The sequence below is a fragment of the Marmota flaviventris genome, chromosome 19 (genome assembly GCF_047511675.1).
Source record: "Marmota flaviventris isolate mMarFla1 chromosome 19, mMarFla1.hap1, whole genome shotgun sequence".
Lineage (NCBI taxonomy): Eukaryota > Metazoa > Chordata > Mammalia > Rodentia > Sciuridae > Marmota > Marmota flaviventris.
Genome location: NC_092516.1, coordinates 2,426,214 through 2,452,983, shown reverse-complemented (window position 1 = coordinate 2,452,983; position 26,770 = coordinate 2,426,214). Strand labels below are relative to the sequence as shown.

The 26,770-nt window shown below is 50.7% G+C and overlaps 1 protein-coding gene across 1 annotated transcript in view; it reads left to right on the top strand.

The window, feature by feature from the left end:
- Window positions 1-589: 589 nt before the first annotated feature.
- Grin2a (glutamate ionotropic receptor NMDA type subunit 2A) overlaps window positions 590-26,770 on the top strand; it is a 323,436-nt gene continuing 297,255 nt past the window's right edge. Inside the window, exons 1-2 of the mRNA XM_027940847.2 lie at window positions 590-646; window positions 2,066-2,497. Coding sequence (XP_027796648.2) covers window positions 2,084-2,497 — 414 coding nt within the window. The 5' untranslated portion in view covers window positions 590-646; window positions 2,066-2,083. The remainder of the gene's footprint in view (window positions 647-2,065; window positions 2,498-26,770) is intronic.

Below are 26,770 nucleotides of genomic sequence, written 5' to 3'. Positions count from 1 at the left end.
CCTCGGGGATCCGGGACCGCGGGTGCCCGCGTCCTTCCCTCCCCCTCTCCTCCTGCCAGCTCGTCGCAAACTCCGCCAGCGCCCCCTCCTTCCCTCCTCTTTCTCTCCCTACCCCCTTCGCTCAGCAGCTCCCGGTCGCACAACTCCCAGCAGCCGGCTCCGGGGAGGTGGTAGGGGGCGAGAGGGTGGAGGTACCCAGTTAGCTTCCCGTGGGTGGCCAACCTGGGGCTCCCATTCTGCCGAGCGCCCCTGAGTGGAGCTACAGTTATCAGCCACAGGGACCGAGGATCCGCACTGAGGGCGTCTTGGGCACTGAGCTTCAGCTTCCCCTCTCTGGTCGAGCCCCCAGGGCGCACAGGGGGGCAGTGAGCATTGCAGATGCAGCTTTCCCCTCAACCCCCCTTCCCCGGGCCGGGGGCTGACCCTGCTTCTCCATCTCTCCTCCGCCCCGGTAGAGCCCTGCTGCAGAGCCTCCGGCTGGGATAGCCGCCCCCCGTGGGGGCGATGCGGACAGCGCGGGACAGCCAGGGGAGCGCGCGGGGGCCGCAGCATGCGGGAACCCGCTAAACCCGGTGGCTGCTGAGGCGGCCGAGATGCTCGTGCGCGCAGCGCGCCCCACTGCATCCTCTACCTTCTCCGGCTACAGGTACGTCCCAGCGGGAGATATGGGTTCGGTGGGCCGGGAGGAAAGAGGCTCGATTGGAGGGAGAGCGGGAGAGGGATCAGGAGAGAGGGAGAAGAGAAAGCGGGAGAGGGAGCCCAGTAGTGAGGCGCGAGAGGAGCACCAGGGGGCGCTGCGGCCCCGCACTCCGCGGTGCTCACCCAAAGAATGCCAAGGCCGGTGCGAGTTCGCCCCAAGTTCCCCCGGCTCCAACAGTGGCTGGCCAGAGGGGCGCGCGCCTGCACACGCGTGCACGATAGTGCTGGTATTAACAGGCAAGCGCGGCTCTACTCTTGTCGCGACACATGCGTGGGCACCGCCTGAGGACGTGTGGGGATTCCTGCCGGCCGTGGGCATCTCTACGGCGGCCTGCGGATGTGCGCAGAAAAGCGCGCGTGGTCCGTGAGCGTGTGCAGCCCACTGCCCACGTGCATCTAAGATTTGGCAATAGGGTTCGCAGTGGAAAGGCCGGGGAGGGGCTGCACCGTCCTCGTCTGTCTGAGAGCTTCTTGGGAGCCTACCTTTCCCCCCACGCACGTTCTTTGCCAGCTCCTACGCGCTGGCCCGCGGGGGGACGCGCCTACTCTCCGGAATTCTGCATTGCACATGGCGCGCGTGAGAGAGGGTGTTTGTGTGCGCGCTTGTGTGCACGCGAGTGTGTAGGGGGCGGGTCCTGGGACGCTGGCAATTGAGTGAAAGCCGCTCCGTGGCCCCTGGGCTCAAGGGGGGGGCAGGCCCCAAGTTCCCCCAGGCTCCACAGAGCCTGGACTCAAAAGCGAGCATCCTGGCTTCCAAGCACTTGGGGTGAATCCTGTAGGAGAGAAGCTGGTCTGCAGCGGTGCTAGCGCCCCGGGTGGGCTCGAAGGAGGTGGGGCCAGTCAACTAGCTCAGGGCTCAGGGAGGCGAGGAGAGCGGGGCCGCCTCCGCGCGCCGGCTCTGAACTGTAGTTCGCTCCGCGTGAGCAGGGGGCGGGGTCGGTAACTTGGTCTGCGCTACCCCGGGGGGTAGACGGTGGAGAGAGGATTTGCCCGGTGCATCCACCGGCTGGGCGGGGTCCATGGCTGCCTGGGCCCTCGGGGGCTGCAGACTGCAGCCAACTTGGGGAGCGTGGTGGGGGATGTGCTCAGAGCCCAGGATGGGGAAACGACTGGAGACGGGGGAGGAGAAGGAGGCGGGATTCGAGAATGGGCTTGGGGACAGGGGTGGAGAATCGGCTCGGCCCGGAGCTGCAGGTCGGGTGGTAGATGGGTCGAGAGGTCTGCCTGGCGTCGGGGACCGGGCATGGAGCGAGTGACCACAGCGGCTCGTGCTGGGCTTGGGTTCCGCGCCCGGCGCCGCTGGGCAGTCCCTTTCATCCGGGCCCCTGGCTCACCGCCGCCCTGCCTCTCGCTCTCCACCTTGCAGGGACCGTAAGTGGCGACTATGGGCAGACTGGGCTATTGGACCTTGCTGGTGCTGCCGGCCCTTCTGGTCTGGCGCGGTCCGGCGCAGGGCGCGGCGGCGGAGAAGGGTCCCCCAGCGCTGAACATCGCGGTGCTGCTGGGTCACAGCCACGACGTGACAGAGCGCCAACTTCGAAACCTGTGGGGCCCCGAGCAGGCAGCGGGGCTGCCCCTGGACGTGAACGTGGTGGCCTTGCTGATGAACCGCACCGACCCCAAGAGCCTCATCACGCACGTGTGCGACCTCATGTCCGGGGCACGAATCCACGGCCTGGTGTTTGGGGACGACACCGACCAAGAGGCTGTGGCCCAGATGCTGGATTTTATCTCCTCACAGACTTTCATCCCCATCCTGGGCATCCACGGGGGCGCATCTATGATCATGGCTGACAAGGTAAGACCCGGAGGAGATGGGCGGCCGGGACCCGGAGGGCGCCCGCCATCTGTGGCAGCCACGCAGGTCCTCGGGCTCCCCGGGCCTGTCCCCCAGCAATCCGAAGGCGGGAGGAGTCTTGACCTCTGGCCCCACTGGGAAATGAGTGGAAATGGCTTTAGCCTTGGTTCTGAGAGTGAGGTCCTTGGGGGCACCGAGGGTGCCACGGAGAAAGTGGAAAATGCGGAAGTGGGAGGAGGAATGGAGGTGGAAATGCTCAGAGGTTGCAAGTAGCGCGCAGAGGGAGCCCGGAGCACTGGAGCAGAACGGCTCAGGTTCCTCTAATATTGACTTTACCTGATGGCGTGGGAAAGTGTCCCCCTTTTCCTTCTTGTGACAAGTGACAAAAATCACTTGAAAGACATAATAAAGGTGGGTCTATTGTGGTGAGATTTTAGGTAAAATACAAAAGGACAGAAAATATCCTGCTTCTCGGGGCCCTGGGTGATGAACTCTAGGGGCCGGCAGTCTGAGAAGCCTTAGGCTAGAGGGGCCTGGAGGGACCCTCCTCTCCCTATGGGCTTGAGTGGGAGAAGTGACTCCAGGCCCAGGGCAGGGGCCCTGGCCTTTGCCGGACATGACCCTTGTGTAGGGATGGTCCTCGGGGCAGGGGCTCTGAGACCCTCACAGGAGTAATTGGCACCCAATAATGGATCTTGGTCTTGAAATGGAAGAGTTTCAAGACGAAAGAGAGTGCGCCCAAATCTCTTGGCTTAGGGGGACAGCGAAGGTCCTTTTGCGGGCAGCTCGGGAGGGAGCACTGGTTGGAGAGGGGAGAGGGGTTTGAAGGTTTGCGTGAGATGTTGTGAGGGCCTGATGGCGGATTTGCTGAATTGGAGGGAGAGGGGAAGGTTGGAAGGGAGAAGGAAAACGGAAGAATGAGAGAAGGAAGGACCGAGGTGTGGTGCACTCTGACTCCATGCAGTCGGTCCGGAAGGGGAGGAAGGGGTGTGCTGGTCCCCAGCCCCTAGACCTTCATGGAGAGGTTCCTCCGATGGCAGGCGACATCCTAGTCGGCACGCAGACATTTGTCTCTTTCCCTTTGACGTTCTCAGAGCACTTTTATTTCCACCAAATCCGATTCTGGCTCTGCTCAGCACTTCCCACCGGCCCCTCTGGGAATTGTATTAATTCTTTCAGGCCTCCTGGGCTGCAACACATTCCGCTGAAGTGCGCCAGGGATGTGACATCTCATTAAACATTCTTTTTAAATGGTTTGCAGGCTAGCGGCTCCCTGCGTGTGGGCGAATGTCCTCCCAGCTACCTCTCAGTGTTGGGTGCTCCTTTCTTGGATGAAAGAAGTGGCCGTGCTCTGCCCCTAGTGCATGGGCCATTTCAGAAGTGGAAAGGGCCTGGGGCCTTACCAGAGTCTCCTCTAACTTTCCGATGGAGTTTAGAGACTCCGCTAGACGGCATCGTGGGGGATGGGACTAGATAGCTGGTTTTCTGGTCTCAAGCTGCCATCTTACATCTCACCAAGTCAAGCCCGTCCTGTCCTTTGGCCGTTCCCATTTTTCAGGAAGCCCGGAAGCAAGCCTCATTGCTTGGGAGGTGCTGAGCGACGAGTGGTGCGTGGTGCAGCGGCTTGAGGGCTTGTACGCAGGAAGGACCGGCCAGGAGGGAGAACAGCGGTGTCCAGCAGGGGCCGGGGCAGTGCTTCTAAATATTACCATGGGGTCTAAATATCACCACGATCCCACCTCCTGTGATCCCACCTCCCCATCAACCATATTGAAGGGGAAATTTCTAGAACCAAGGGGGCCCCCACACAGCCTAGGGGAAAACTCTGATTTGAGGAGAATCCGGGAAGGTGGCTTGGGTCTGGTAGTCCTGAGTGTCTTTCCAGTTGTCTGTCTTCTAAGACTGATTGACAGGTGGGTGTGCAGCCTCTCCCCTGACTTACCCACCTACCTGTAGGCAGAAAACCAGAAACGGGGTGTGTTCATGGACCAGCACCCCCTTGCTAAGCAATGACCCTGCCCACCCGTGAAACTTCACCCAGTGAATGTCAGGCTCTGACCGCCTAGACCAGCCCCTGCCTTCCCTGGAAGGGACCATGACAAAGCGAGTTTTGAGACATCAGTGGATGTGGGTGGCAGCAGGTGGTCCTAGGGGACCACCCCCCTCCCCGCCTATGAAGATGCGGGTGGAAGTATGAATCGGGAAAAGGCAGAGGCAGGAAAGAAAGGTCATTTCCAGGGAAGGCGGGATTTTAGAGAGGTTGAGGAGGGATGGACAGGAGGGGAGAGAAAGAATCCATCGGCTCAAAAATGGCGGAGGAGGTTGGAAACCCCCCACTGTGGTTGGGTTTTCAGCGTCGTCTGGGGGAGGCTGCCCTGCCTGCGATTCTGGTGGAACTGTTGGGGATGAGGCCAGATGGTTGGGAGTCAAGAAGTCAGTGGGGACAGTGTTGGGGCAGATGCTGGGTCCCATTTGTGGGATGGGCAGGTGACGTTTGAAAGGGCGATATTTTGAGAAACCTGAATGTGTTTAAAAAGGAAAGAAATCATCTGAGATGGGAAGAGCCTCTCCTTCCATTAGTAACACATCTAGTTGGCACGTGCCTTTGCCACCTGTTCCCTTAGAGCTGAGTGTCGTGTGGTGTTTATTTGGCTCCAAAGGCAGCCTGGGACGTGTCCTAAAACTCTGCGTTTCTTGGGCATGCCGATGGCGTTATGACCCCAAAGCTTCAACCTCTCCAAATCTGCAGGGCACCTGTGTCTCCCCCTATGATGACGATGACTTGGTAAATTGTCCAGAACACATCTTATCATTTTCACTTCTCCATTGGCAGTGTAGTAGTGCCCCATGGGTAAGGATGGCTGTTAATGTATCAGTTAAAACACTCACACACTCACACACACACACACACACACACACACACACACTTTCTTCTTTCCCTCAGCTTACACGAGGAAAAGAACAAAGCCTTATCATAATTGAAATGTTGACTGGCAGATTTTGTGGTGTTAATCTAATTTACAGCGGAGGTGTTAATTTTCCCCATATCAGTTGGTGGTCCTGAAATATAATTAAATCAGAGGTGAAAATAGTGCTTGATGTTCTAGTCTTCTCTTGGTTTGGTGATTTTGGCTCTGCCTGGGGGACAGACACTCTGGCTGCAGGAATGGTCCCCCAGCAAGTCCAGTGAATGGCTGGACCTTGGTTTTCCTGCTCCGTGTCCTGGGACTCGTCAAGACACAGACTTTAGCCATCGTCCGAGGCTGTGGCTGCTTGGGTTTTGCTTTCTGTATGCATCTCGTCTCCTCGGCTAAAGGACTGAGTCCATCGAGGGAAGGTTAAAAAAACACGTGTGTGTGTGTGTATCTGTGTATTTGAAATCACAAATGCTCCTCTTCCACGGTCACTTTATAAAAAGGTGTCTTTTCATTGCGGAGCACTTAGAAACGACATTAAAGTTTAAAGAAGAGATTAAAATTTTGCTCCCAATAGTGTCACCAGGAAAAGGTTCTGCGGCCATTCTGCTGTATCTCCTTCTAGGCTTTGTTGGTTGATTACGTTACAGATTTGGGAGCACACCGCTGTGTGGGGTTTGCTTGTTGTACTTTGCATTCTGTGCCTTTTCTTAGAAAATTCAGGTATTTCTTTGATTCTGGAAAAATCTCAGCCCGCTGTTGAAGTTTCCTTTCTGCCATGTCTCTGTTCTCTCCTTCTGGGTCCACGCACACTGTGGTTCCTTGACCGCGTCTCCTGTTTTTCTGGGTTCTCTCTTGGTGCTTTGGGGAGATTTCCCGTTAACTACCTCGGTTGATGTGTGGCTGGTCTATTATTTTGCCTCTCTGAGTTTTTAACTTCCACAATGATCGGCTGTATTCCCCGGGTGCCTAACTGGTCCCTTCTCCCTAACTTTCTCTGAGCAGCTCTCCCCATGTTGGGATCCCCTCCTCGGCCCCCGGGGTCCTTCTTGTCACACACTCTTTCTCTCATCGCCCAGCGTCTTCGTTTCTTCAGTCACAAACCCTCCCGAGTGCAGAGCTGTGGATCCGAGGTCTCCTGGGTCCTCTAGGTTTTGTTTGAGCTGATTTTCAGGGTGACTTTAGGGTTCCCTCTGTCCCTTACCTGTAACGGTGAGGACTTCCCTCAGGGCTGTGTCAGCCGCTCGGCCCACAGCCTTCTCCCACTGGATGGAGCTGGTGCAGGCCTGCGTCCTCGTCTCCCACGGGGGACCTGGTTTTAGTTCCTTGACTCAGACAGGGGTCTCCTCTTGGGCTGTGACTCTTGGTGGTGGGACCTATGTTCCAGCCCCAGTCGTAGCCAGCAGCACAATTCTGCTGTCTGTCCCCTTTCCCCAGGGGGTGTTGAGACCTGGGCTCCCATGGCTCACGTGGCACCATTCCCCTGAGGATCATGTGGCTTTGATTCCTACTTGAAGTTGTAGAGTCCCTCCCTCCTCTCCCTCTCCCTCCCTCCTTCTCTCTCTCTCTCTCTCTCTCTCTGAAGATGGAACCCAGGGCCTTGTGATAGTAAGTGGACACATGCTCTACCACCGAGCTGCCCGCTCCCCACCGCCCCAGTCTTGACTCTTGTCTTTTAATTTACGCATTTTTGGGGAAGTCCTCTGTAGTTTTGATCTGTGACTTCCTTTTTTCATTTCCAAGCAATACTGTGTAAATTTTAAAATAACTACAGATCTCTGTAGAAATTCTACGTCTTAGAGACAGAAGAGGGAATCTACCGCGTGCGTTCACTCTGATTTTGAGACACTTTCATTTCCCAACCTGTTTTTCTGCTCTTTAAAACTTGATCAGATATTTTTGGAACTTTCCCTCATTAAATAGGCTTCTCCAACTTGGTTTTTCAATGGCTGCGGGTGTCCTGTTCACACCACCACTGTTTAAACCATCCCTCCACTTCCCCACCTCTGGTTCGCTCATTTCGGGTCCAGACGTGAGTCCTTTTGGCACTGTGTGCTGGTCTGCCCTCTGCATCTGCTGCTTGGTAAATGTTTGTTGACTGAATGAATCAAGCCGTAGGTTCTGAGGTGAGCTTGCTGTGGATTCCGGGGGAGCATATCTGTGGGGTTGGGGTGATTCTGCTGGCCTTGGGTCCCTAAGCTCCTGTTCATCACACGCGTGGGCCAAGTCTTCCCTTCCCTCCAGGGACAGAATGACTTGCCCTCCTGGGGACTCACAGGCACGGGGGCGGGTCACATAGGAAGGTTTGTGGAGCTGAGGAGAGCTCGTCAGCAGGAGGTAGAAGCTGGTGCTGTCCTCCCCAGCAGCCCTGGAGCTGGGGCGTGAGGGACAGGCCTTCCTGTTCCATGCCAAAAGCTCATGGGAAGGGCAGACACCAGAGCGGATGTCATGGGACCCCGGACTCTGGCTTCGGAGGCACCAGCAGCCCCCAGGAGAGGGGGTGCCTGTCTTCAGCCCTCGGAGGAGCAGTCGGATGCTGTCCTCACCCTCCCTTCCTCTAAGTCACCAGAGAGCCACAGGCGGCTTCCCAGCGGGCCCCAGAGCTCTGCCAGGTGCCCTCGGGGCTATCGGCCTTGGGGTGCACCTTGGAGAGCAGTGATCTGGTGCCTGGGGAAGGGGTCCGTCCACGGGAGCCTCACTGGAAGAGGGTTCTGTAGGGGGTGGGGGGGAAGGAAGAGAAAGAGGGGGTCAGAGGAGGAGCCTGGGCTGGACCTCAGGTCTGTGGCTCGCTGGTGGCCTCTACCAACGCACCGTGGAAGTGGCCGTTGAGGAACGAGAGGTTCTAAGGTTGTTGAAGGTGTGTCTTGTTTACCCTACATCCCCCACCCTCTTTAGCTTTCCACTTTGAATTGGTCGTCAACATTTCAAAGTTTAAATCGCATTTAAAAATGCAAATTTGGGGGCTGGGGATAGAGCTCAGTTGGTAGAGCGCTTGCCTCGCGTGCTCAAGGCCCTGGGTTCGATCCCCAGCACCACACACAAAAAACATAAATAAATCCAAGTAGCTGGAGATGAGTCATCCCCCCATCGCCCCCACACCCACCAAGGCACCCCTCCTTTCTTTAGCCCCCAACTTGCCCACTCCCCTCATTTGTGTGTGTGCTTGGCCCTGAGGCAGTGGGGTGGACATCCCCTGATATTGGTGAGCAAAACATGGGGTCTTTAGGAAGCAGCCCTTCTTTGGCAATCTTCCCTTCCAGGGGCTGCTCCCGGGGAGGGTGGTGAGAGTGCACACGGCCACACCTCCACGTTGACGCCACCGTCATCAGCCTCCGGTTGCACCCAGGTCTTAAATCCTTCTCGACACAGTTCTCAGGCAACCACTTCTGGTCCGCTTGCATTGGATGATTCCAGAAAACCTTAGACTAGATTCCATTTCCAAATACCAGTGTGACCTTGGGGAAGGCCCTTGACCTTTCTCCAGTTCTTGCAAAGTGAGAGTTTGGGATGATATTGTCTGGAAGACTCCCAACTCACTAAGTTTTATGTGCTCTTAAGGGAAGTCTGGCCAGAATGTGAACAGAGGTTGTCTTCGGGGGGAGACTCATAGCGGGGTGGATCGAGTGGTTTGTCAGTTGGACCTTGATCAGGTGGCCTGGGTTTCGGGTCTCCCCACTGCCTGGCTAGGTGAACATGGGGAGAGGGTTTTTATTTCTAAGCCTCAGTGTCTCTCTCAGTAAGATGGTACAAGGATGGCATCTGGTCCCCGGAGTTCTGAGACCTACATGGGATAAAGAGCCTGGCTCAGGGCCCGGCTCGTCATACAGCTGTCATCATTCTGTGTTTTTTATTTTTTCTCCAGTGTACATGGACTTTTCTAGTAACCATAAGCAGGCTTGGAGGTTATACAGTGATAAGGAGATATCCCCTGCAGGAGGCTGGGAGAGAATCCCACAGAACACCCAGAAACAGGGGGTCCGGTGTGAAATGACTCATATGTGCTCAGTTGGAACGAACAGAGCTTCCTGTATCTTCTCAGCCCTTGCCGTGAGCTCCGTGCAGCAAACGGGAGGTTAAGGGTGGGCGATGGGAAGCCCTCGCCAGGGAGACCGACTCTTCGACCTTTGCACTAAATGGTTCTACCAAGCGGAGCATATGTCAGCCTGGGTTTAGGGTGTAGGGTGGCGGTGTCTCTAGTTTCTCACTTTATCTCTGCCAAGGATTGATGACTTAGTGGTCACCTGGGGAATCTGGCAATCCCCCCAAAATATCTGTTTAAAGAATCCCTATTTTCAGATGAGGAAATGAAGCTCCCAGAAATAGTGGGGATTTATTTTGAGCCATAGCACAAGAAACGAGGTCTTTGGGTTCCTGTTCTTTGTTCTTATTTTATTACATTTTCCAGGCAGTGACTGGGAGTCCAGATGATTTAGGGAAGGGGATTAGATTCAACGCAGACAGGAGAGATTTTGTATCTCAGACAACAGATTTTGCTGTTACTATTTTGTTTGTCTGAACTAAAATGATTAAGATGCTGGTGATGAAGTAAAAATTCAGGGCTCTTTCCAGAGGGAAAGGGTGGATCAGCATCACAGACTGCAGGGAAGGTAAACCGGACAAATAGGGACCGAGGACATGGAAGGCGTCCCACGTGGTGTCTTGGCTTACCTCGTGAGTTGATCGTCACAGTCGAGTTCGTTAATGACCCCTCCCGGCACATCACCACCCTTGTAATTTTTGTGGCAAGAATACTTCACTTCTAGTCTCAGCACATTTCAAGTATATGATACGCACTTATTAAGTGTAGTCACCAGGATGTGCGTGAGGTCTCCAGAACTTATTTGTCTTATAAAGGAAAGTTTAGCCCTTTGACCACTGTCTCCCTAGGGGATCGAGAAGCATTTGCACTGTTGGAAGAAGGGGGATGCCTGCTCCCCAGACTAACGAGGGAGTGGGTTGTGCGAGGGTTGGGAGCTGAAGGATTGCAGGCTGGGGCTGGCGTATGGAGGCATTTTTTCCCCACTAGTATGGTGTTTAAAAATGCTTGCGTGTTTTCCGGGTTTTTTACTGGTGCGTTAGAGTTGTATATGATGGTGGATTCCTTGTTATACATTCACACGTGCACACAGTGCAGCAATATAATTTGGCCAATATAATTCCTCAGTATTTCCCATTTCCTCCTCTCCTCCCTGCCCCTGGCTCCTTTCCTCTGTTCTGCTGATGGCCCTGTGATGAAAATGCTCGTGTCTCTGGATGTGCAGAGCGTTTCTAAGTTGACCCCAACCCTCCCGCTCTGTTATCTCAGATCTAGCCTGATTCACTCATTAGTTAACCGCCTGGTCTCGGTGAGCACTGAACCCTGTGGTACCCAATTACGGGTCTTTGTTTGTTTCCTCGTTTATTTTGCTTTGACCAGAAGTTCATCAGATTCTAAGACACACACACACACACAAACACACACACACACACACACACACGCTACACCTCCCTCATTTTAGAATATATATGTAGCTCTATTACACTGTCTCTGTCATTGAGGGTGCTTTCAGCTGCACAAGTAACAGGCTGTTTGGCCCACAGTGGCTTGACCCACTGAGACATTCAGCATTACTAAGTAACAAGGAACCCCAGGTCTGGTTCAGGGACTTAATAACTGTAAAGCACTCAGCTTCTTCCTAGTCCTTCTGCCTTCCCTTCCTCAGCAGTTGGTTTATCTAGTGACAAGGTGGCTGCCTCTGTTCCAGTCATCACATCCTCACCTGCCATTATTCAAAACAGAAAGAAAATGGAAAGCAGAACAAGTATTTTTTTCTTCCTAGAATCTTTATCCTCTTACTACAGTAGACTACTTCTTCTATCTCAGTGGCCAGCACTGGTCCACATTTCTACTCCTCAAACCTCACTGGTGGAGACTGGCAGTCCAGGATTCTTCTCTGAGAATAATAGGTGATGGCTGCAAAGCTTTCTTCTGTGAGAGCCTTAGTGGTACAGCTGATGGTCTCCAGCAACACTGGTGCCACCGTCTCTAGAGTTTCACTCAGTTCTAGAGGGTAATGTGTAAGAATGAATGTTGGGAATTTCTATGGGCTCGGAGAAGGGACCCTCAGGATTGTGTAGTTTCTAAATGAAATATGTTCAGAGCCTCAGAAGCACTATTTCTGGATGTTGAGCCTGGAGCAGGGAAATCTCAGAGGGGATTTGAGAGGTGCATCCACACACCCCATGGCCTATGTAGAAGGTTGAGGGTTGATGTTTTTTGTTGTCATTGTTCGGGGACAGAGCTGAGAGCCGGATGCTAAGGAGTGAAGTTTCAGCTTGATGTGAGGAATGAGCTTTGGAATTAGGGCTCCACAAATAGGAAGTATCTGTCAGGATGAAACTGAGCTGAGTGGCGGGCGCCTGACTGTCAGGAATGAGGTTGAGACTTGACTTGAGCTGGCAGGGCTGGGCTGGGTCACCTCGGAGGCTCTTTCTCTTCCAGACACTCTGCACCTCTCAAATCCTTGATTTTTTTTTTTAAATCCCCAAGCCCTGGTGCTTTAGGCCCTTAGATTTGGCTGCAAACCAACGTCTTCACTTTCTCCAAGTGTGTGAGTAATTCAGTATAAATTTGCCTGGCATGGGGGAGGAATTTATGATCCCTGCATCATCCCCTTAAATCCCCAAGGGACTTTACATCATCCTGAAGGGTAGATGATATTTGAAAAGCAGGAAACCTATGTATATATCAACTCAACTCTCACACACATATAAATATAAGCTTAACTAGGTCAGCGCCTCGTATTTACTAGTGGAAATGTTTTTGGCTAAGAAGCTCATCTGCAGAAGACAATGTTTAGAATAATTGCTGATGATCTCTAAATAGGGAGTTTTTGCACGGCGTGAACCAGCTTACTTATTGAAGCAGATTCCTAGTTTTGTACTTACTGTCATCACACATTCACATTCCAGAGACTGGCAGACCCCTCTCTGATTTTTCAATTGTCAGATTTTTCTTCTTTGTCTATTATTCTCCCCTGCATTTCTTTTGGGGATCATACTAGGGATTGAACTCAGGGGTGCTTAGCCCTGAGCCACATTCCCAGCTAATTTTGTATTTTATTTAGAGACAGGGTCTTGCTGAGTGGCTTAGTGCCTCACTAAGTTGCTGAGGCTGGCTCTGAACTTGCAATCCTCCTGCCTCAGCCTCCTGAGCAGCTGGGATTATAGGTGTGTGCCACTGCACCTGGCTCCCCTGCATTTTTGAACATTTGCTAAAGGCAAAATGCCCTGGGTACAATTCTGTTGTTTCTCTACTACTTCTATTTCCCTCTCCACACTCCTTCAAGGAAAAGAAACCCAAACAACAGCAACAATAACAAAAACAAAAATGAAAAAAAACAAGTTGACTTGGTCGGCTTTCCAAATGCCTTCTCTTTCCAAATTTTATAACTTTCCCCATGATGGAAATGGCTGTGCTGTTTGTGATTACACATTTATTATGAAAAGAGGATCACGTGCAGACTAAAAAATCCAAACAGCATATAGTGTTCAGAAAGAATATTTATGCAGTCGAGGCGTGGATATCTCCAGACCCGCCTCCCTCCACGTCCCCATTGAAGAGGAAGAATGTTCATTGAGTGGCAGTTGATCTGTAAGGTTTGCTGGAGCTGGTGTATTAGAAGGGTCTTCTCTTTTAAGTCTCGGCCTAGACTTGAAAGGGGTCACCCATTTTTCATTGGTCTCTGACAATGTCTTTTTGCCAAAACAAAAACAGCTCACTCTAGAACACAAGGGCTTGGCCTGCACACTCACTCAAAGAATTCAAGGCGATACAGGGCTGGTGTCTGGGGAGCCATGGCCACTTTATAACCTAATAAAGGTTATGACTTCTTCCCACATTGTTACGCACATGTAGGCCCAGTGTGTGCAGTTGTAGGAGTTCACAGACCCCCTGAGACCCCTGCACAGGCCTCCCTGGAACTGATTCACAACAGTACCCCACACCCATGGTTTCCCTTTCTGCAGATTCAGTTACTTGCAATCAACGATGGCTTAAAAATTACTAAATGGAAAATTCCAGAAATAATCTTATGTTTTAAATTGTGTACTGTTTGGAGCAGTGTGATGAAATCTCATGCCTTTAGGCTCTGACCTGCCTGGGGTGGGAACCATCCATTTGTCCAGTGTATCCGTCCTGTGTATGCTACCTGCCCGTTAGTCACTCAGTAGCTGTTTTTAGTTATCAGATCAGCTGTGTGTGTGTGTGTGTGTGTGTGAGAGAGAGAGAGAGAAAGAGAGAGAGAGGGAAAGAGAGAGATTGATAGAAAGAAGTCACATTCACAGTCTTCATTACAATATATTGTTACAGTGTTCTATTTCGTTATTAGTTATTGTTAATTTTGTACTGTGCCTAATGGATAAATCAAACTTTATCATAGAGATATGCATATAGGAAAGAACATAGGTATGTAGGATTTGGCACTAGCTATGGTCTCACCATCCACTGGGGTCTTGGAATGTGTCCTCTGCAGATAAGGGGGAAACACTGTGTGTGTTGATTTATTAATATGTCCATTCTTCACTCAGTGATCGAGCCTGTGCCTTGGTCCAGACTATTCTGTGGACACATCTGTGATCCACTTGTTCCCTCTGACCTGACTCACTGTGCTGGGGCCATGATCAGGGTGTTGAGGGGTCACGGGAACACAGAAGAGGGGAGAACTCACCCAGTGGTCGCAGGGTGGGGGTCTACAGTGAACTGAGAGCTGATGTAGCAGAGGCTGGTGTCCTCCCCCACAGGTCACCATCACCATGGCCAAGGGGGCGCTGCAGAGCGGGCAGGTGGCTCTTGGAGGGCCAGAGGGAGCGGACAGTCTAGCTTCTCTCTCCCTTGGACACGTTTCTCGAGGTGCCAGTCTTGAGTGATGTTCTGGTGGCTTCTGAATGTCCCTCTGGGTGGCATTTCTTACCATCACAACACTGAGCTTTTTGCCGATTCCTGTTTTGTTTCACAAATGGCTGAGTGTCCCCGGCTCTGTCTTGTCTCTTCAAGTTGGGAGGATCTAGCCAGAAAGAGCGCGTGGCATTTGGAATCCACATTGTCTCCATATCCACGCTCTAGGGCTGAAACCCAGGGCAGCGTCTTTTCCCAGGTGAGTTCTATTATGGCTAAGGTCTCTGTGGGGCTGAGGAAGCCTGGCTTTGTTGACTTGGGGGGATGAATCCAGGACCGTGCGGAGGGACCGTGGGTCTGTAGAAGATGGGTGTCCGGGGCGGCCTGGCGTCCACTCGTGGGGGTTTGGAAATGGCAGCCTCAGTGGGGACCCGAGCCTCCTGCCACATTCGAATTTCAGCTCCCGGCTGTGGGTCTGGCCTCTGTCAACTGGGGTTAGGCGTTTTCTCCACCCCGCCTTCCCCCCTTCGCTCTTTGCTGTTTCTCAGCATTGAAAAGACTCGGATCAGGGAAAATTTCAAAGAGGTACGAAGCCAGAGAGACTAGAGTGGTGACCTCCATGTCCCCAGCTTCGGCGGTGACCAGTGCCTGGCCATGCCTCTGGCCTGGGGGACTCCACCCACTCTCTTATTCATTTATTTAAACATTTTCCTATTTTTATCTAATCAGTTACCCGTGACCGTGGGATGCGTTTCGTTTCGTTGTGCACAAGTGGAGCCCAGCGTTTCATTTCTCTGGTCGGACCTGACGCAGAGACGCACCATTTGTGCAGCCCCACAGGTACCTGGGGTAATGACGTCCGTCTCATCCACCACCTTACTGCCCCACGCCCCTCCCCACCCACACTCCCCTTTGCCCTGTCCAGAGTTCCTCCCTTCTTCCCATGCCCTCTCCCTCCCTAATGTTCTCAGTTATCAGAGAGAACATTGGTCTTTGGTTTTTGGGGATTGGCTAACTTCACATAACATGATATTCTCCAGCTCCATCCATTTACCTGCAAATGCCATGATTTTATTCTCTTTTATTGCTGAGTAATATTCCGTTGAGTGTATATGCCACAGTTTCTTTATCCATCCATCTACTGAAGGGCATCTAGGTTGGTTCCACAGTTTAGCTGTTGTGAATTGAGCTGCTGTGAACGATGAGGTGGCTGCATCACTGTCGTATGCTGATTTGAAGACCTTTAGGTATAGACTGAGGAGTGGGTTAGCAGGGTCAAATGGTGGTTCCATTCCCAGTTTCAGAAGAATCTCCACCCTGCTTTCCATAGTGGTTACACCAGTTTGCAGTCCCACCAGCAGTGTGTGAGTGTGCCTTTCCCCCACATCCTCGCCAACACTTATTGTTGCCTGTATTTTTGATGATTGCCGTTCTGACTGGAGTGAGATGAGATCTTAGAGCAGTTTTTATTTGCATTTCTCTAATTGCTAGAGATGTTGAACGTTGTTTCAGATGTTTGTTGATTGATTGTATTTTTTTGGGGGGGGGTACCAGTGAACTCGGGGGCACTCGACCACTGAACCACATTCCCAGCCCTATTTTGTATTTTATTAGAGACAGGGTCTCAATGAATTGCTTAGCGCCTTGCTAAATTGCTGAGGCTGGCTTTGAACTTACGAACCTCCTGTCTGAGCCTCCCAAGCCGCTGGGATTACAGGCGTATGCATTGTGCCTGACCTCATTGTATATCTCTGAGAAGTATCTGTTCAGTTCCTTAGTCAATTTATTGATTGGGTTATTTGTGGTTTTTTTGGTGTTAAGTTTTTTGAGTTCTTTTTATATCCTGGAAATTAGTGTTCGGATGTGCGTGTAGTAAAGATGTTCTCCCACTGTGTGGGCTCTCTCTTCATGTTATCCATCATTTCTTTTGCTGAGAAGAAGGTTTTTAGTTTGAATCACCAACTCTCTTCATTCCCGACTTCTGGATTGTTTTAAGGCAGATTCAAGACATCATTGTATTTCATTTATAAATATGTTCATATATACCTCAAAGAGGTAAGTACTTGAAGCACTAATAAAAAATAACTGCAGCTAATACAAAAGTAATCTATCGTGGGCACACTTTAAAGGTTTTATGAGATTAAGAGAAGTATCAAGAAAATAAAAATCAAGTTTAATCTTCTCATCCATAGACAACCGCTGTTAACATTCTCATTCCAGTTCTTCTTTCCTTACCTCGTATGCACACACACACACACACACACACACACACTATTATATGATTTTATAGATAGCCTATAATTTATTCTTCCCAAGACGATTTCAAATTATTTACAATCACTTTGGTATACTGTGTTCCATCCTGTGGGCACAACACAATTTACTCAATAATTTAGATTTCTTCCAATTTGTTGCTATTAAAAACAACACTTCACACTCATACACTGCTGGTGGGACTGCAAATTGGTGCAGCCAATATGGAAAGCAGTATGGAGATTCCTTGGAAAACTGGGAATGGAACCACCATTTGACCCAGTTATCCCTCTCCTTGGTCTATACCCAAAGGACTTAAAAACAGCATATTACAGGGACACAGCCACATCAATGTTTATAGCAGCACAGTTCACAATAGCTAAATTGTGGAACCACCTAGATGCCCTTCAGTAGATGGATGGATAAAGAAACTGTGGCATATATACACAACGGAATATTACTCAGCAATAAAAGAGAACAAAATCATGGCATTTGCAGTAAATGGATGGAGTTAGAGAGGGTAATGCTAAGTGAAGTTAGCCAATCCCCAAAAAGCCAAATGCCAAATGTTTTCTCTGATATAAGGAGACTGACTCATAGTGGGGTAGGGAGGGGGAGCATAGGAGGAATAGAGGAACTCTAGATAGGGCAGAGGGGTGGGAGGGAAGGGAGGGGCCATGGGAGTAGGAAAGACGGTGGAATGAGATGGACATCATGATCCAAAGTGCAGGTATGAGGACACGAATGGCGTAAATGTACTTTGTATACAACCAGAGATATAAAGATTGTGCTCCATGTGTGTTATGAATTGTAATGCATTCTGCTATCATATAAAACAAATTAGAATAAAAAATAAAAATCCCCCAGCACATCAGTGAATATCTTTAATGAAATGCAGCACTGCAGGTTCTTATTTTTGAATAGAGTCCTATAGCAAATTAGTGGGTCACTGTGCATAAAGAAATGTAAGGATCTTGATGCATACTGTTCATTAGTCTCTAGAAAAATTGGGCGACTGGACACTTTTGTTATAGCTGTGTCTTAAAGTAATTCTGTCACCTAACTCCTGCCAGCATTTGAAACTAGGAAGTTTCTAATTGGAGAGATGAAAATGGTATCTCATTGTTTAAATTTGCATCTCTCTGTGACACCTGCTGCAGACGGCATTTTAATTTAGTCACTGCTTTTATATTCCCAAGGTGTTGCACGTCTTAACCTCTTTGATATTTCCCATTGTGTCAATGGAAAAATCTCAGATGATGATGGATTCCAATACAAAGTACAGTGAAATAATTTGAATTTCTAAAAAAAAATGATAAATATTTTGCAGCCTGGCAGGGAGTTCTGTGACTATTCATTCTTAGTCACCAGGCCCCGCTCAACTGTTGTCTCGGTATCAATGTTATTTCAGGAACTGCTTTAAAATGTTAACTTTCCCAGCAGAAAATCATTTTGGTGGGAACTGATTTGCGTGTAATGATGATGATTATGAGTTTTCAGGAGGCGGGAGAGAGCGTCGGGTCCGAGTGGGCCCCGGAGCTCCTGTCACAGCCTGGTGGGGACGGTGGGGTGGGATTCCTGGCTTTCTCTGAGGTCGCCGGCAGGGTGCACAGGTAACAGTGACTGCCTGGCCATGTGAGGGGGACACTGCGTGAGAGGCAGGGAGCATCCAGCTGTTCTCTTTGTCCCTCGAGGTGTGAGGGGGAGTAATGTGAGTTTTGAACAGAAGCAGGGGAGATGTGGGGTTGGAATCACCATGTGGGGAAGCTCAGAGCACCTGACCCTGGGCCCCTCGAGGAGACACCCGCTTTGCAAGGTCCTGGACCCCCAGTGGTGTCAGCATGGATTTCTGGGGGCTGGTTAGGGGAAATGGGGGTTCCTGAGGGAGGGGCTGAGTGGCACAGGTCCCTGAGGGTCTGGGAGGCTGTGGTGGTCACAGTCACAACTCAAGCATTTTAGAATTTTAATAGCTGACCTGGGTATCCCAGTGGACATCAGGTGGGTCTGACGAGGCTGTGATTGACACCTGATGTGTCCTCTATGCTGAGGTGTGTGCAGGAAGACTGTCCAGGACGGACACAGGAGGGCCGTCTCTCCTGTCCCATGTCTGCCGTGCCCTGAAATGGAGAGGTGGAGCTGAGCACATTTTGAAGCTTCCTTCCCTCAAGTAGGGATAGAAAGGTGCTCTTGTGTGCCTGGCGCTTCTCCTGGGAGCCATTTCCCCACCTGCCTCCACAGCAGGCCTCCCTGTGACGAGCTTGGCCCAGGAGCAGAGGCCACCTTCCCAGGCACCACCTCTTCCAGGCCAGGAGCGTCCCAAGCAATTCCCGTTTCCTCTGGGTTAGAGGAGGGGCCTGTCTCCGTCTCTGCTTTGGGGTGTGATGTGGTCCTTTGTACAAGCGTAAAAACAATCTCGTCACTCTCTCCATCCTCCCCACATCCCAGACTAACTTTGTTAAAGATCAGCTTTTCAAAGAGAGCCTTGGCTGTGCCCCCGTGGGGTCACGGCTTGGTCGGCCGGGGGTCCTTGGCCTCCCTACCTCCACCAAAGCAGGAAGTTTGGTGCTTGAGATTTTTAAATTCCAGCGGTTTCTAGGAAAAGAGGCACATCTCTGGCTTCCTCTGAGGGAGAAGAATCCTGGGGCATTTGCAGTGTGTTGCTTTGAGTGCTTGGAGATGAGTTGTGTCTACCAAGTGTCAAATGTTATCTTAATTCCCAGGACCTCAGAAGGTGAATGTGCTGGGAGAGTCTTTAAGAGATAAAGAAGTGATAGAGATCAGGGCCAACTTTTGCTTCTATTAGATGCAGAATCTCTGGTTTGATTCCTAGCTCCTCGATCCATTTTGAGTTAACTTTTGCGCATGGTGAGAGAAAGGGATTCAGTTTCATTTTGTTGCATATGGATTTCCAGTTCTCCCAGCACCATTTGTTGAAGATGCTCCATTGCATGCTTTTAGCACCTTTGTCTAATATAAGGTAGTTGTGATTTTGTGGATTGGTCTCTGTATCCTCTATTCTGTACCATTGGTCTACCAGCCTGTTTTGGTGCCAGTACCACGCTGTTTTTGTTACTATTGCTCTGTAGTACAGTTTAAGATCTGGTATCGCTATACCGCCTGATTCACTCTTCCTGCTTAGGATTGCTTTAGCTATTCTGGGTCTCTTATTTTTCCAGATGGATTTCATGATTGCTTTTTCTATTTCTGCAAGGAATGCCATTGGGATTTTGATCGGAATCGCATTGAATCTGTATAGTGCTTTTGGTAGTATGGCCATTTTAATAATATTAATTCTGCCTATCCATGAGCAAGGTAGATCTTTCCGTCTTCTAAGGTCTTCTTCTATTTCTCTCTTTAGGGTTCTGTAGTTTTCATTGTATAGATCTTTCACCTCTCTTGTTAGGTTGATTCCCAAGTATTTTATTTTTTTTGAGGATATTGTGAATGGGGTAGTTTTCCTCATTTCCATTTCAGAGGATTTGTCACTGATATACAGGAATGCCTTTGATTTATGGGTGTTGATTTTATATCCTGCCACTTTGCTGAATTTATTTACTACTTCTAGAAGTTTCTTGGTAGAACCTTTTGGGTCTGCTAGGTATAGGATCATGTCCTCAGCAAATAGTGCTAGTTTAAGTTCTTCTTTTCCTATAGTTATTCCTTTAATTTCTTTCATCTATCTGATAGCTCTGGCTAGTGCTTCCAGAACTATGTTGAATAGAAGTGGTGAGAGAGGGCATCCCTGTCTGGTTCCAGATTTTAGAGGGAATGCCTTCAGTTTTCTCCATTTAGAATGATGCTGGCCTGAGGCTTAGCATAGATGGCTTTTACCATGTTGAGGTAAGTTCCTGTTTTCCCTAGTTTTTCTAGTGTTTTGAACATAGAGGGATGCTGTATTTTGTCGAATGCTTTTTCTGCGTCTATCAAGATGATCATGTGGTTCTTATCTTTAAAATCTATTGATTTGGTGAATCACATTTATTGATTTCCGTATATTGAACCAGCTTTGCATCCTGGGGATGAATCCCACTTGATCATGGTGCATGATCTTTTTGATACGTTTTTGTATCTGATTTGCCAGAATTTATTGAGGATTTTTGCATCTGTATTCAGTGGAACCTTGTCCAGTACAACTAGTGTCCTCAGAGAGAGAGGAGGACACTGACGCACAGAGGTCCTTCTTTCTAGGAGGGAAGGTGCCCTTGAGAAGGCCTCAGAAGAAACAACCTGCCGTTACCTTCCTCTTGGACTTGTGGCCTCTGGCATTGTGACACAGTAGGTCTGTCATTTGAGCCACCCTGTCTGGGGGCTTGGTTGTGGCCGCCCAAGCAGATGAATGCAGGGAGGTCGGGAGGAACTTCGGGCTCAGTTCCAAGCCCTCGTCCTGCTTCTCTCTTGCACCTGAACTGGGCTGGGGGCGGGGGCTAAAGCTGCCCAGCTCAGTCCTCGGCCGCCTTGGGCTGCAGCCGTGACTCTGCTCTTCCCACATGGGGTCTTGTTCTGGCCTCTGTCGTGGGACCATTCCTGAAACCCTCTAGGACTCCCAGGCTCAGTGTCCCTAAGATCTGGTCTCAAACACGCCTAGTGGGTGTGGCAGACAGAACCATGACCCTGCCCAGGGCTGTGCGCGTCCAGCTCCTGGACCCTCCTGTGCAAAGAGACTCCGCAAGTGCGACTCAGTTAAGGAGGCTGGAAGGGGGAGATTTTTATGGATTATACAAAGGGATCCCGTGTCATCCTAGGGTCCTTATAGAGGGAGATAGGGAAGTCGAGACTTCTGACTCTCAGCCTCCTGTCTATAAAATGGGTTGATGCTGTGGAAACGTAACTGTCCGGGAGAGGCGTACAGCCCGGCTCGGCAGGTAGAGCGGGACGTTCTCTGGAGTGAGCGTTGTTCTAACACTAACGTGTTCTACATTTAACACTTCCTGAGTGGATGTCTTGAATTCTAGGTCTTTCTGCATTCCCCTTGCCCAAGTGGCAGGTTCAGGTGCCTGAAGACACAGGTACACTGTGGCACCTGTAGAACCAATCTAGCCGGCCAGTCAAGACCTGTGTGGCTTTGGAGTCTCTGGATTGAAGGACTTGGATTCAGTGTAAGGAACTGATGTCTGTCTACGTAATTTATTTTGACCTGTCCTCTGACTGAAGGCTTCTCACTCAGGGAGCACAGGAAACAAGATAGCAACCTGTAAGATCATCCTGTCCCTAGGCCGTTTATAAAACGCCTATACAATGTACATTAAAAGGAAAACTGGAATTTCCTTATGTGTAAAATGGCTGGATTTATCATACTTGAAGTGGCTTTTCCCCTGTCAGTATTTCCTGATAAACTTCAAGTGGGCAGAGACATACCTCCTTCACGGAGGATGGTTGGCATCTGAGGTATTTCCTGTGAGTGATGGATGCCCATACATCCAGTGCTTGTGGCCTCGTTGGCTGAGGGAGGGAAGAGTCATGCATCATTTTCTCCAAGACTTTGTTTTTTAAAAACTGAAAAGACTCATTCTAGGTTCGGATAAACACACGATGACATGTATTCGTTGTTGTAATGTCACATAGTATTTTCACTGCCCTCTGCCTGTTCATCTCCCATCCTTGGCCAACACTGATCTTCCCACTATCTCCATACTCTTACCATTTCCAGAATAACATATAGCTGGAGTTGTACTGCATGTAGCCTTTGCAGATTGGCTAGGTACTACATGTACACAACACGCATGTAAGATTTCGTCGTGTCTTTTAGTGGTTCGGTAGCTAATTTCTTTGTAGTGCCGAATGACATTTCATTGCCTGGGTTGCCATTTTTGAGGTCGGAGTGTGGGGAGAATTCCGACTTTAGCACTACTGTCTGCCCAGGTAGAAGTCTGAAGTGGGTTTACCTAGAGGAAGAGCGACTTTGTCTGGTAAAGCCAAAGGTGACTGGGACACCAAGCCAAGAAAGGTGATAAAAGCTCAAGAACAATTAGCTGCAGCCACAGTGGAATGTGCCAGGTCAGGGCTGTGGTGGGGACAAGGACAGGTTTGATGGATCTGTAGGATTTCAAGAGTGGAGCGAGGGAGAAAGTCAGGCACATGGTGTCCATGGAGTTGAACAGTAATCATGTCCACATCAAATGCCAACTTTGGCAGAAATAAATAATCTCCCTGAGCTTATGCAGCCGGAGAGAACAGCATGAATCAGGACATGTAGGCGGCCAGCAGCGGGTGCGTCTGGGCGACCGTATGTAGATGGTGTGGTTGGAGCAGGGCTGTTGTGTTTTAACCCTAACTCTTCTCGACTTCCATGCTTCTTTGGGGAAGATGGAAATGGCATGAGCCCATTCTGGGGTCTGCCAGGTGTCTTGACTTTTCTGCCCAGTCCTGTCCTGTACTCCATTGTCTGGCCTGCCTGGCGGCCACCGCTGGGAGGAGGTGTCTGAGATGGGCTCGCTCAGGCTCACGGTGAGTCCTCAAGATGAGGGAGCAGCTCAGCCTCTCTGTGGGCCTGGTGCTAAGGCAGCAGGAAGTTCTGTTTCTCCTCGTTCAGCATTCATCCTCCTGCTGGTTTGATTGAAGTTCTCACCTGCAGTCGCCTTGGGAAAACCTGAAGTGGCTGACGAGGAGAGTCAGAGGGCAGACAGTGGCTGAATTGTCTTGGTGGCTTTGAGAATCCTTTTTTTTTTTTTTTTTTTTAACAGATTGGTAATTCCCTGGTAACCTTTGATGCCTTGAGCTGAGAGGTCTTGGTGGGGCTTCTAAGCCAATGGATCTGAGTGTTATTTGAAGAGGTGCCATAACTGGACAAACCGTGAGGTGGTAGTGGCCATTAGTGATTATGATAGAGGTGGGAGGGAACTTTCAGTTGTCCTGCAAAAACGGATGTAAAAATCGAGGTGGATGATGTTGGCCAAGCATCAGTCTTACAGAAGATGTCCTGTTTTTCTGTAGGTAAAAGAGATCTAGGAAAATCACTAACTTTTGAATCGAGTCCCTAGGGAACCCCACAGTTTGGGGGGAAGATTGTGGGAACATTGGATTTTTCATGCCTCATTGTTTTCTATTGCTCCCTGTTTCGTGGTGCAGATTAGGTGCAGGTCACCCCCCTCCACCTAATGGGCAAAGGCAGAAATTGTTCTTGGCTCTTATGCCCCAGGCATAGACCCTGGGTAGCTAAAGTTGAAAAAGAAAAGAGGAAACTCAGAAAATCGAGAGGCTAATGGGGCAGGGTTGAGGCAGCTCTAGAATTAGGGGAGCTGAAACTACTTAGAGGTTCAGGACTTGGGGCACGCTTCTGGGGATGAAAAAGCCTGCGAGACCCGGATGTGTCCCAGCCCCTGACCGGGGAGGGTGTGCAGTAGACTCTCCGACCCTCAGGAGACTGGCACTCACAGGCCCTAGCTCAGCTGCCGTCGCTCTGGGAGCATTTCTTGACTTCTCCAGGGCAGAGTTCATCCAACAGATGACATTGACAGATACGCGAGTCTCTACTGATATCAGGCCTGTTCAAGGGACTGGGTCCAGCAGTAAACAGGACGGACACAGTCCCTGTCATCAGGGAGCTGGCTTTCTAACTGGGGTGGCAGAGGATGAAAAGAATGATAACGGTAGAAGATAAGCCTCGGCTGCAGTATGGGCTGAGCAGGGAGATAAAGCCGGGGGCCACGGTGGAGGGTCTTAGAGGTGTGGCCAGGAGAGGCCTCTCTCAGGAGCTGAGGACGTGTGCCACGTGGAGTATGGCAGAGGGTGACAGCAAGTGTCTAGAGCCTGGAGTGGGTAGAGGAGGGTGGGCCGCGCACGTTCAGGGAACGGTGGAATGGACCAGGGTGGACACCGCAGAGTGATCAGATGGAAAGTGGCAGCAGATGGCAGCTCGCAGGGGATTCGTGGTCAGGAGAAGTTTGTCTTATATCCTAACTGTGACAGGAAACCAATGCCAGGGTTGGAACAGATGATTGACAGATTCTTCTCTCTTTTTTAAAAAGTCTCCCAATGAGGCTGCGTTTGCAGTGGAAGGGAGGGGGAAGGGAGGGGAGAGAGCAGGGAGGCACTTGGGAAGGTGTGATCCAGGTGGGGACGAGACAGGCCGGTGACTTGGGCCAGGAGGCTTTGGTGGTAAGAACGATCGGATCTGGGCTAGGCTTGAAAGTAGAATGTTCTGCACTTGCTGACGGGATGCTGGGAGTGGGTAAAACAAAGAAGTCAACCATGAGAGAGGGAAGAATGGCTTCTGGGGTTTTTAATTTAATAAACTTTAGATTTTGGGGTCGATTTTAGGTTTACAGAAAAGTTACAAAGGTAGTACAGGGAATCTTGGTGTATCGCTGACTCATGTTGCCTTCATGGAGAAAGTCGCGATTTTAATGCAGCCTGGTTAACATGGTGGAGGGAGCTGCTGTTGGGGGGCGTAGGGGGTGAAGGTGTAGAGAAAGGGAGATGTCTCTACCTCTGCTCTGGCCAGGCTCTCATGCACTTCACATCCACATGGAGGTCGACATCCAACAGGGTGTCTGAAGACACGAATCCGTAGCTCAGGACAGATTCCGGGCCGTAGATACAACTGACAACATTTAGGTGGTATTGAATCTCGTGGAACTCTCTCCCCTTGCCTAGTTGATAATTTCCATAATGAAAAATTCAATTAAAAATTGGATCCATTTAAAGAGAAAGACGGATTACACAACGATGTAGGCCGGGGGTCTGCACACTTTTCTGCAAAGGGCCAGAGGGGAGATGTGTTAGGCTTTGTGGGTCTTACAGTCTCCGCTACAGCTACCCAGCCAGGCCCCCGTAGGACCAACGCCCCTCCTAGACATATGTAAGTGGGTGGACATGGCTGGCTTCTAACGTAGCATCGGTTACAAAACGGGGTGGTAGACTGGGTTTGACCCACCGGCTACAGTTTGCCAACTCCTGGGCCTTCGAGTGTTGAGAGGTGGGGAGAGGAGCCAGCAGGGAGCTGGGAGGGAGCAGGGGCTGGTGAAAACACTGGGAGTGGGACTCCCAGGAAGGCAGGTCCGGGAAAGGAAGGGCCCACTGTGTCACTGCTGGTGGGACGAGGACCCTGCAGTGCCTGTGACGACAGGGGATGGGGGCCTTGGGGGATGTGCTGGTTTCCACGGTGCCTGGTGTTGGTGGAGGAGAGACTCTGGTGGGCTCAGACGGGAGCCGGGCACAACTTTTAAATCTTCTTTTTTTTTTTTTGCCATAAAAGGGGACAGAGAAATGGAGAATCATCAGGAGGGTCAGAGGCGTCAAGTAAGGATTTCATTTCTTTTTAAGGTTCTCCTCTTCCTTTTGCCACACTTGGGTCCTGCGCACACTGATCTAATGGCATCTTTCCCACCATCATTTGTTCACGTCTGTGTCTTCTGTTTCTCAGTCTTGGTACTTTGACATTTTGAGCCAGGTAACTGCTGGGGTGAGGGGCTGCCTTTTGTCTGGCAGGATGTTTAGCAGGTTCCTTGGGCTTTACCCACCAGATCCCCGCTAACACTCCCCCCCCACTCCATGGTCCCTGACTGTGACAACCCAGAATGTCTTCGGACATTGCCAAGAGTTTTCTGGGCATGGCTGTTCCTAGGAGAGCCTCGCGGGGTTTCCATGTGAGCTTCTCCAGGACGGGGGCCGAGTCTTCCTTCTGACCTCTGGCCTTTAACCCCGGGCCTGGTGCACGTCAGGGTCTTGAGAAGCATTCTGCTAGGTTAATGGATGAGCTGGTGGGCTCTCCTGCAAAGTGCTCGTTTGATCATCTGGTGACAAAGCCGTGCCATACCTGGGTGGCCCAGTGCAGAAGGGTGAGTTCAGCATGCCTGATCTTTGCTGGGACACAGGGTTTGTAGCTGCACTTGAGAAGGTTGTGTAGTTGTTAACGAGGCAATGTCACCTCTGGCTGTCATTTCTTTTATGGCTCTGGACGATCGAGGTCTCGCCTCATGCCTCCTTCGTTAGCTTGGGAGTATGTCTGTTAGGTATAGCTCCAAAAGCAAGCAGACACCAGCCATGGGAAGCTCTCGATATCAAGCATAATATTAAATGTCAGTTCTGTTATCCAGGCTGGTGCTGCCCGGAGGACCCCTGGAGCCATCCCCCAACACCTGTCCTTCACCTCGGGCCAGAGATTCAAAGACGATTGGTCTCTCAGAATCAGAATGATCATGTTAACAGCTCGCCTGTGAAATGGCCGCGGTGGGGGAGTCTATCCCCACTGTGAAGCACACTGGAGGGGCACCTGTGGGTGAGCAGGTCTCA